General features: G+C 43.1%; 1 protein-coding gene across 3 annotated transcripts; it reads left to right on the forward strand.

Moving 5' to 3' along the window:
- The first annotated feature begins 3271 nt into the window (after nucleotides 1-3271).
- TRIP6 (thyroid hormone receptor interactor 6) lies at nucleotides 3272-8353 on the forward strand. Of its 3 annotated transcripts, none has more exons than XM_031965343.1 (9): nucleotides 3272-3589; nucleotides 3849-3955; nucleotides 4050-4175; nucleotides 4385-4765; nucleotides 5108-5210; nucleotides 5330-5499; nucleotides 5792-5970; nucleotides 6390-6510; nucleotides 6710-8353. In XM_031965343.1, the coding sequence occupies exons 1-9, from the start codon at nucleotides 3484-3486 to the stop codon at nucleotides 6839-6841; spliced, it is 1425 nt and encodes a 474-aa protein (XP_031821203.1). In that variant the 5' UTR covers nucleotides 3272-3483; the 3' UTR covers nucleotides 6842-8353. The 3 variants fall into 3 exon arrangements, with proteins under 3 accessions (XP_031821203.1, XP_031821204.1, XP_031821205.1); XM_031965344.1 differs by having other exon boundaries at nucleotides 3870-3955; XM_031965345.1 differs by having other exon boundaries at nucleotides 3273-3589; nucleotides 3873-3955.
- Nucleotides 8354-10229: the final 1876 nt, after the last annotated feature.

Genomic DNA, 10229 nt, shown 5'->3' on the forward strand with positions numbered 1-10229 from the left:
ATGATGTCTGGCTGTAAGAGAATATTATTGTGCCCTAAGAAATGATGAACTTGACAATTCCAGTGGAAAACTGGGAAGAACCCTATGATCAGATGCAAAACTAAGTGAGTACAACTGGAAATACAATTTATACAATACCAACATTATAGAGAGAAAAATTAAAAATTAAATAGGCAGGTTCATCTCCTGCTGGATCTGTACTGTACTGTACAGCAGTAATCATTAAACTTTACTGCAAAGCAGTAATCATTAATATAATTGGTCATGGTTTAAATTGGAAGAGATCAAACAGTGGAACAGATGAGGTACATAGCACATGAAAGAAAATAAACACAGTAGCATAGTTTTTGAAAAACTCAAAGATCGAGTGAACCTGTGAAATTTTAAAAGTAGAAACATTTTTAGCAATGGTTAATGTGGGAATTTGTTTTGTATGTGTATGAAGATAGTTTTGTTTTTTGTTACATATTTTTTTCAACAGGGAAGGAAGGGGAGGAGCATATTGCAAATTCATGTAAAAATATAAGTGAATATGTGTATAAATACATATGTGCATATATATATGTATATATGTGTGTGGAAAAGTACTGATGGGGATCAGTTCAACCTTATAGTTCCACCTTCTGTGGAGGTTGTGGGTAACTCCACCTTGCCGGATCAAATCAGAAATCTAAGTTATGTCAAACCCCAAGGTTAAATTTTCCTTCTAAATCTGTCAATGGTCCATGCCAATTTAGCTGAAACCCTTTTGGGATTATAGCCTGACACAGCAATTTGCCTCCTAGTGTCTTTCTCCTCATCTCATCCTCTCACCATATCCCATGGTGTCTTTCTCCTTATAGCTAACTCTTCTAGGGTGCAAAATCCCTCTATGGATTTAGCCTGCCAGTCTTTCTCCTGGTTAATTGTAAGTTCCACTAAGGAATCTGTCTTTTCCATTTGTTAAATGCTAAAACCCATTTTCTTTTTTTTTTTTTTGTTTGTTTTTATTAAAGCTTTTTATTTACAAAGCATATGCATGGGTAATTTTTCCAACATTGACCCTTGCAAAACCTTTTATTCCAAATTTTCCCTTCCTTTCCCCTCCCCCTTCCCCTAGCTGGCAGGTAGTCCAATACATTTTAAATATGTTGAAATACATGTTAGATCCAATATATATATGCATATATATACACATATTTATACAGTTATCTTGTTGCACAAGAAAAATCATATCAAGAAAGAAGAAAAAGAAAAACTGAGAAAGAAAACAAAATGCAAGCAAATAAAAACACAGAAGATGAGAATGCTATGTTGTGTTCCATGCTCTGTTCCCATGGTTCTCTCTCTGGGTGTATATGGCTCTCTTCATCACTGCACAAGTGGAACTGGTTTGAATCATCTCACTGTTGAAGAGAGCCACGTCCATCAGAATTGATCATCGTATAGTCTTGTTGTTGCTGTGTATAATGATCTCCTGGTTCTGCTCATTTCACTCAGCATCAGTTCATGTAAGTCTTTTCAGGCCTCTCTGAAATCATCCTGCTGGTTGTTTCTTATAGAACAATAGTATTCCATAGCATTCATATACCATAACTTACTCAGCCATTCTCCAACAAACTCAGTTTCCAGATTCTTGCCACTACACAAAGGGCTGCCACAAACATTTTTGCACATGAACCCATTTCCTTTTGAACTGGAAACAGAGTGGATGCGCCCATCAGTTGGAGAATGGCTAGATAAGTTGTGGTGTATGAATGTAATGGAATATTATTGTTCTATAAAAAATGATGAGCAGGATGATTTCAGAAAAGCCTAGAAAGACATAAGCTGATACTAAGTGAAGTGAGTAGAAACCAGAGAACATTATATACACAGCAACAAGATTATGTGATGTTCAACTGTGATGGACGAGGTTCCTTTCAACAATGAGGTGATTCAAGACAATTCCAGTAGTGTGACAGAAAGCCATCTGCTGTGAAGTGAAATGAGCAGAACCAGGAGATCATTCTACACAGCAACATCAATATTATACTATAATTAATTCTGATGAACATGACTCTTAACAACAATGAGATGACTGATGCCAGTTCCAGTGATCTTGTAATGAGAAGAGCCATCTATGACTAGAGAGAGGACTGTGGGAACTGAATGTGGATCACAACATAACATTCTCACTCTTTTTGATGTTGTTCACTTGCATTTTGCTTTCTTACTCATTTTCATTCCTTTTTAATCTGATTTTTTCTTGTGCAACAAGAGAATTGTATAAATATGTTTACACACATTGGATTTAACATATATTTTAACATGTATAACATATATTGGAAGGGAGTGGGGGGGAAAGGAGGGGAAAACCTGAAACACAAGGATATGCAAGGGTGATTGTTGAAAAAGCATTTGTGCATATGTTCTGACAATAAAAAAGCTTAAAGAAAAAGAAGAAAAGAAAAGAAAAAAGAAAGAGCCATCTGAATCCAGGGAGAGAACTATGGAGACTGACTGTGCATCAAAGGAAAGCTTTGTATTTTCACTTTTTGTTGTCATTGTTTACTTGTTTTCCCTCTCTTTTGATCTGATTTTTCTCATTCAGCAAGTCAAATGTGGAAATATGTTCAGAGGAATTCCACATTCAACCTGCATTGGATTGCTTGCTGAAAGGGGACGGAGGGAGGGAGAAAAACGTGGAACACAAGGTTTTGCAAGGGCGAATGTTAAAAACGATCTTCGCAAGTACTTTGAAAATAAACTATTATCATAAAAATAAGAAAAAAGACTTTTCTTGTTAACTCTTCGCTCTTCCAGGTCTATTTCATTTTTTTTTTTTTATTTAATAGCCTTTTATTTACAGGATATATACATGGGTAACTTTACAGCATTAACAATTGCCAAACCTCTTTTTCCAATTTTTCACCTCTTACCCCCCCACCCCCTCCCCTAGATGGCAGGATGACCAGTAGATGTTAAATATATTAAAATATAACTTAGATACATAATAAGTATACATGCAGGTCTATTTCATACTTACCATTCCCGTTACCTATTCTTAGTCTCATGTTGTCTGGAACCTCCTCTGCTAAATAAAACCTACCTTTTGCCAGAGAGAACAGCCAGTGTAAACTTCTGACTCGAAAGGGCCCCAACGTTTGGCGCGGGAGCATCCATCTCAGCATCTGGTGCTGTCCTCCAATCACATCATCCGTGAGTGCATACATGTGTCTGAGGGGCTGAGGCGGAGAGGGGGGAAGAGGGAGGCGGGGAGAGCGCCGAGTCTCGGGCCCCCACGTGATCTTCACCACTTAGGAATGCAATGATGTCAGCGGGGGCGTGGCTCCCCAAAATCGGTGAAGGAGAAAAAAAGAGAAATCGGAAAGTTTCTTCTTTCTCCGAGCTGGAGCCGGAGCGGAGGCGGGGAAGGAGGAAAAGAGGCGGCTTCCGCTGGGAGAGCGTGACCCCGCAGCTCCCCCCCGCTTCCCCCTCCTGGAGAGCGCCTCCTTCCCTGCCATGTCTGGCCCCACCTGGCTCCCCCCGAAACAGCCAGAGCCGGCCAGGCTACCCCAGGGAAGGGCGCTGCTGCGGGGCACTCCTGGCCCGTTAGTCCCCGGAGCAGGTAAGGATGCATGTTCAGCCACGACCTAGGGACTGAGAGCCTGTGTCTCTGGTTCCTGCCCCCCCCCCCCCGCTTTCCCCTTCCTGACCCCCTGCTGCAGGCCCCGGGCCCCCCCACCCCACCCCCCGGCTGCTTGCTGGCCTCACTTCTTCGCTCCGCCGCAGGGAGCAGCCCCCCTTCCCTTGTCCTGCTGCCTTTCTCTTCCCCTTCCCTCTTCTCTCCTCCCCTAACCAGCTCCTTGGCTCCCCTTCCTGTGTAGCCAGCGCCTACCATTTCCCAGCAGAGCACAGTTATCCGGGGCCCGGCCGGCCCGAAGAGCTGGCCCCCGTCGTGGGGAGATGCCCCAGAGCATCCCAAAGCGCACAGGTAGGAAGCAGGGAGGTGGGCTTGGTGCTTGAGCTCCCAGGAAAAGGGTGGAGAAAGTTCCTTACTCCCTTGTCCCATCTCTTCCCGACTATAGGGGCTTCGACCAGACAGGGGGGCCGTGCACCTGCGGAGTCTGGATGCAGAAATAGACTCCCTGAGCAGCATGCTGGCTGACCTGGATAGTGGCAGGGACCGTGCCCCGTACCGGCCAAACAGACAGGTGACTCCCCCTCAGAGGCCTCCTCCTTCGCCTCCCCAACCACATGTCTTTGGAGAACAGGAAAATCTTTCTCCAGGATTTCTACAAGACGCCAAGTCTCCAACCTTTTCTATTCCAGGACTTTAGGGTTTGTCTTAATACATGAGCTTGGAAGAGCAGGTTGCCGAGGTAGATACTACTCACCCCACTCTCTCTCTCTTTCTCCGTAGGCATGTGAACCCCTTCAACCCCCTCCCAACCGTGTGGCTCTCCTGAAACCGGGTGGAGGAGGGTCCACTCCACCAAGAATCCCAGCCCCATCTTATGGGGGCCCTACCCCTGCCTCCTATACCACAGCTAGCACTCCGGTTGGTCCTGCCTTCCCGGTGCAGGTGAAGGTGGCTCAACCTGTGAGGGGGTATGGTCAGTCCTGGAGGGGTGTGCCTCAAGCCGCTAGCCCAGCTCCAGCTCCTTACCCTCCTTCCACCAGCTGGCCTGAATCTTGGGGGGGTTCCTATGAGGGGCAGAGAGAGCTCAGGGCCAAAGAGGAGAGTGTTAGAAGTTCTGGCCCAAAAGGAGGAAGAAGAACAGGAGGAGGATATATATCCAAGGTGAGCCAGGGAGACTGTGATGCTTAGGTTACTGATGGGAACTGGTTGGGAGTGACTCTGGAGTAGGGGTGGCAAAACTCCTTAAAAGAAAGATGGATGGACTCACAAGTGTGAGTTCTAACTCTTTAACATTTACTGAGTGATCGAGCAAATCATTTCATTGCATCTTCCTCTTTAAAGTGAAGATAATCATACTTGCCTTACAGAAATTCAAAAATGCTATTTAATGGGAATTGTTATTTACTTCTATGTGGTTGTTTGCAATATCTGGCTCCTTCTTCTTAGGAAATTAGAAGTGGGACAGATGAGATTGAGCCTCATTCTTGTCCCCTCTTCTCATAGCCCCAGGCTGCTCCCAACAGAGATCCCCCTGAGGAAGAGCTGGAAAGACTAACCAAGAAGCTAGTGTATGACATGAACCATCCACCCAGTGGGGAATACTTTGGTGAGCCAGGGTCTAATCATCTGGATTTTTTCAGAATTGTGCAGAGATGTTCTGGTGTTCCCTAGACTAAATTGAATCTCTTTTTTCCCTTTCTCCTGACCCCCTGCCTTGCTCCTTAGGCCGATGTGGGGGTTGTGGAGAGGACATAGTAGGGGATGGTGCTGGAGTTATTGCCCTGGATCGTGTCTTCCATGTCGGCTGCTTTGTCTGCTCCACATGCAGGACTCAGCTTCGGGGCCAGCATTTCTATGCAATAGAAAGAAAGGCATATTGCGAAGGCTGCTATGTGGTAAGTGATAAGAGGTCAGTGTTTAGAGTGAAGGAAGATTTGCTATCAGAAAGAATTGCCAAGATAGGGAAGTAGATAATTTAATCTACAAGGGAAGCCAGGTCTGGTAGCTGCACTGTAGTCTGTTCCAGGTAGGATATGGATCTTCAGGTTATTCCCTTGGAGGGGTCTAGGAGCTAAGTGGGGAATGGGGAAAATCCTAAGATAATGAGATGCTGGAAGTATAGACACAGACTCAGGCATGGAGTTTGATTGGAAAGTTAAGGGAGCTATTCTGTTCCTTCTTTGACAGGCTACCCTAGAGAAGTGTTCGATGTGCTCCCAGCCTATCTTGGATCGCATTCTGCGGGCTATGGGGAAAGCCTATCACCCTAGTTGCTTTACTTGTGTTGTATGTCATCAAGGTCTTGATGGCATTCCTTTCACGGTGGATGCCACCAGCCAGATCCACTGTATTGAAGACTTCCACAGGTACTGACACATCTCCTCCCTCTGCCCCCTAGTCTTTCCTGTAGTCTAAACAACACCATTCCCTGACTTATGCCAGTTCCTCCAAATCTTTACCCCATTTATAGGAATCATATAATGTTACAACGAGAAAAAATTTGAGAAGCCACCTAGTCCAATTATTCATTTTTACAAGTGAGCAGACTAAATCCCAGAGAAGTAGGGTGAAATGTCTACTAGCATGGAAAGTGGTTTTGAACCCAGGTCTGTTGACCTCAAGATGATATCTTTCCATTATGCCATTCTAACTATCATTCTTCTATCTGTAGTAATATTTCTCCCCAATCCATGCTATTTTCCTGTGATTTTTGACTTCTACCTCCCTGGGTACCATTTTTCTTATTACTACCCTGTCTCACTACCCTTCTTCACTCTACCCTCAGGAAATTTGCTCCTCGATGTTCTGTGTGTGGTGGTGCTATTATGCCTGAACCTGGGCAAGAGGAGACTGTGAGGATTGTTGCCCTTGATCGAAGTTTCCACATTGGTTGCTACAAATGCGAGGTCAGGGGGCACATACTGGGATGGAGTGTTAATAGGTGGGAACGAGGTAGAGAGTGGTGAGATTAGGGAAGAAAGTGGAAGATATAGTTGGAGGCACTGTGGGGATCCTGGGAGCAGGGGAAGCAAATCTTGCCTGATGGCGAGGTTTTATTGTCTCCCTGTCCTTTCTTCTTCCCTTTCTCTTCCTTCTTTCCCTCAGGAATGTGGACTGTTGCTATCATCAGAGGGAGAATGTCAGGGCTGCTACCCATTGGATGGTCATATCCTGTGCAAGACTTGTAGTGCCTGGCGAATACAGGAGCTCTCGGCCACTGTTACCACTGACTGCTGAGATTCTCCACCATCATGACCTGCCATCATGTCCTCCTCCTTGCTCCCATTTACAATTAGACACTAAGTCCCATACCTCTTGCCCCTAGTCTTCATCACATAACTACTGAACCCCAGAACTATTGAGGCCTGTGAGTGGAGCAGGAATTGCTCCTTAGCTGGATTGCTATCATATAGGGAGGGAGTGGAGAAAGGTGCAGTGGAGGTTGGATTGAGGCTGGTTGCTTAGGCTTAGAGGGGAAACAACCAAAGGACGAAATGCTTAGTTTCTAGCATTATTGGACATCTGGGTACTGGAAAGAAGTAGAACTGGAAACTGATCCTGAGATTGTTCTTTATTTGGAAAGAGTGCTACTCTAGAGGGAAGAGTTTCATGGGCTCCAAATTCAGCTGATCCTTTGAACCATGGAAAAGGCCTACCTTCTTGGCTATTCATTATGCAACTGAGGGCCCTCTCTAAAATAAATCCTTCAAGACTACAAAAACCACCTGGTCTGGCAGCACAAAGGTGTAGAGAAAGTTACATGACTTCACTTAATCACAGACTCCCAGAGTTAGAATGGATTTCAGAGGTCCATTAATCCAACCATAACCTCAGTTAATGGTCAATAAGCATTTATTAAATACTTACTATATGGTAAGAATTAGGGGAAACAACATAGAAATGATTTACATAAAATATGTACAGGCTAAGTTGGAAATAATCAATAGAAGAAGGGCACTAGTATTAAGGGGCGGGATTAGGAAAGTTTCTTGTTAAAGGTGGGATACTTGGAACTTCTAAAAATCCACAGAAGCTAGGAAAAGGGGAATGAGGAGGGAAAGACTTAAGGCATGGACAATGTCCTGTGAACATGAACTAAGCAGGGAAATGGAAGTTTTGTGCAAGGATGAGCAAGGAGGCCAGTGTCACTGATTGGAAAGGTAGAAGAGGGTTAGATTGTGAAAGGCTTTGTGAAAGGATTTTGGTTTTGATCCTGAGGGTGATAGGGAACCATTAGAGCTTACTGAACAGAGAAGTGACATGGTTGGAGCTGTGCTTTAAGTTAGCCACTTTGATAGCTGATGATTTGGAGTAGAGAGTAGAAAGAGACTTAAGGCAGAGACCAACCAGAAGGCTATAGAAGTAATCCTCAACAAAAAATTCCTCTAGAACAGCACTAAGAGTAGTACCTAGCATGGAACAGGCACCTAATAAATGTTTTTTGTTTGACTGAGGCCTGACAAGAGACCATCCAACCTTTGCTTGAAGACCTCCAGTGAAGGAGGAAACTCTCTCATACCAGCCCTTTTGAATAACTTGAATACAAGTAGGAAGCTTTTTCTTTTATCAAGCACAATTTGCTTCTTTTGGGGTTACCATTCTTTGTTTTTAGTTCTGCTTTCAAGACCAAGCAGAATAATTTGGAAAGAATTCTGAATTAGGTATTAGAGATGTTAGAGGCCCAGTTTTAAATTCTAGTTTTAGGGCTTATTTTCTGACCTTAAGCAAATAAATCATTTGAGCAAGATAGCCTTCATGATCCCCTGCTGTGGTAAATCTATTATTCTAGGACTAAAGAAGTAATCATGTTGCCCTGTTTTCTTTGACTAAATCGTGTCAATTCAAATCCTTATGTCAGGAGTGCAGAATTTTTCTTCTGCCATTTGGCCAATTGGCCATTTGGATATTTATAACATCATTTGGGGTCCATACAAAATTGTCAACTTACAGATTTTCAAGCAGTAAGAGGTTGTACCTAGTTTTCAGATCATCTCTTGCTGTTGATTATACAAATGATTTTGTGGCCAGACGTTCCTCTCTCCAGCCTTATATGGTAGGATCTTCTCACTTTCCCAGCTTGTAATAGACTCTTTGACACTCAACTTCTTAATCCCCAAGTTTCCCTAATAGAGAGGTACATTCCCAATAGCTTTATTGGACTCCTTCTAATTTACTTTGCCTCCCGAGAGAGGAAGAGATTCCCCCATACTCAAAATGGAGATTATTTTAATCATGGGGAAAATCTAGAGTTTCCTGCTGATTGGGGCTAATGTTTCCCTCTTTTCCTCACAGCCATTCTCCTTTTCTCTTAAGATATATGAATCTTCCCAAAAAGATGCTGGCAAGCACAGGTTTGTAATTGATTAATTCAGAATTTTATGAGTAAAGCAGAAATTTGGATAACCTTTTAAAGAAAGGTTTTAAAGAATTTTTTAAAGAAAGTTGAGAGATTTGGCCTTGGAGGATACAGGTAGAAATAGAAGATTTTGTGGAATCAGTAAAGAAATTTTAGGTGTAAGACGACATCTAGTTCAGCGGTAGCACAAAATAGCAATGGAAAGTTTCAATAGAACAGTTGTGATAAGATCCCCACACTACTACCCTTACCCCCACCTCTAATTGCCAGCCTCAGTCTCATCTTCCTTCCTTCAGTAGGGAAAATCTTGGCCAGATAACAGCCAGTATTTAAGATTGAGGCAAGCTGATGCTATAAGATGTTCTGCTTTTCCCTCTCCCCCAAACATCTTCTGCAAGGTATAGGGAACAAATGGGAGTATTTCCAAAGAAAGTAAATCTGGAGAGAATCCCTGAAGGAAAGGAGGAAAAAATCACCACAAGTTCTGTAAGCAATAGGCATATGTTGGATTTCCAATAAACCCTGTTGCTTGGAGAGAATAACCAAGAATAGGTGAGAAGAATTACTTCATGAAGAAAAGATCAGCTTGAGAGGGGACCAGTCTATAAAAAAGTGTCCAAGAGGTAAAGTTTAGGACATTGTGAAGGAGTGCATATAAGAAAGGAAATACTAGTTGAGTTCTAGACTTCCTTTAATCCAGCTGGATATTCAAGATGGTGATTTCCCTTGCCTTCATTTTTTTTTTAGACTGACAAAAAGAAGTTTATTATTGGCATTTGGGAAGTCAGCTTTTGCTATACATGAATAGAAAGACTGAATTCCTTAGTGGCAAGGTCCCAGCAAAGAAGTAAAGTTTCTAGTAGAGAAATCCCAAGAGAGAGGTATAAAGTCTTGTTAAGGAAATAGGTGAGGAGGAGATAAAAGAGAGTAACACTGAAAGAGAATATCATTTCAGCAGGCAGAGGGTTCCTTGGCACAACATGGCATGTTAGGTCCTCTGCCCCTTGCCCTCATTTATGAACCTTGCCCTTCCATCTGTGTCTGGTTGGCTTTCCATAACCTCCTCCCTGGAACTGGGAGAGGGATGAGATGTGTAAGATGGATCTAGCTACCCCATGGCTTCCTATATAAGACAGACTCTGATTCTAGTCAAAGTGATGGATTAACCCAATATCCCAGGCCACTTCATCTTGCAACAGTTCATACTAATCTTCCCAGGTTTCTTTAAAACCATTCTTTTATCATTTCTTGTACATAATAATATTCTAG

The sequence above is a fragment of the Sarcophilus harrisii genome, chromosome 4 (genome assembly GCF_902635505.1).
Source record: "Sarcophilus harrisii chromosome 4, mSarHar1.11, whole genome shotgun sequence".
Classification (NCBI taxonomy): domain Eukaryota; kingdom Metazoa; phylum Chordata; class Mammalia; order Dasyuromorphia; family Dasyuridae; genus Sarcophilus; species Sarcophilus harrisii.

Excerpts from the sequence above, each read along its gene's own strand:
- TRIP6 (XM_031965343.1), top strand. The coding sequence starts at position 3,484 with ATGTCTGGCCCCACCTGGCTCCCCCCGAAACAGCCAGAGCCGGCCAGG. Across the intron at positions 4,176-4,384 it reads CGTACCGGCCAAACAGACAG|GCATGTGAACCCCTTCAACC; the intron begins GTGACTCCCCCT and ends CTTTCTCCGTAG. Across the intron at positions 5,211-5,329 it reads ACCCAGTGGGGAATACTTTG|GCCGATGTGGGGGTTGTGGA; the intron begins GTGAGCCAGGGT and ends CTTGCTCCTTAG.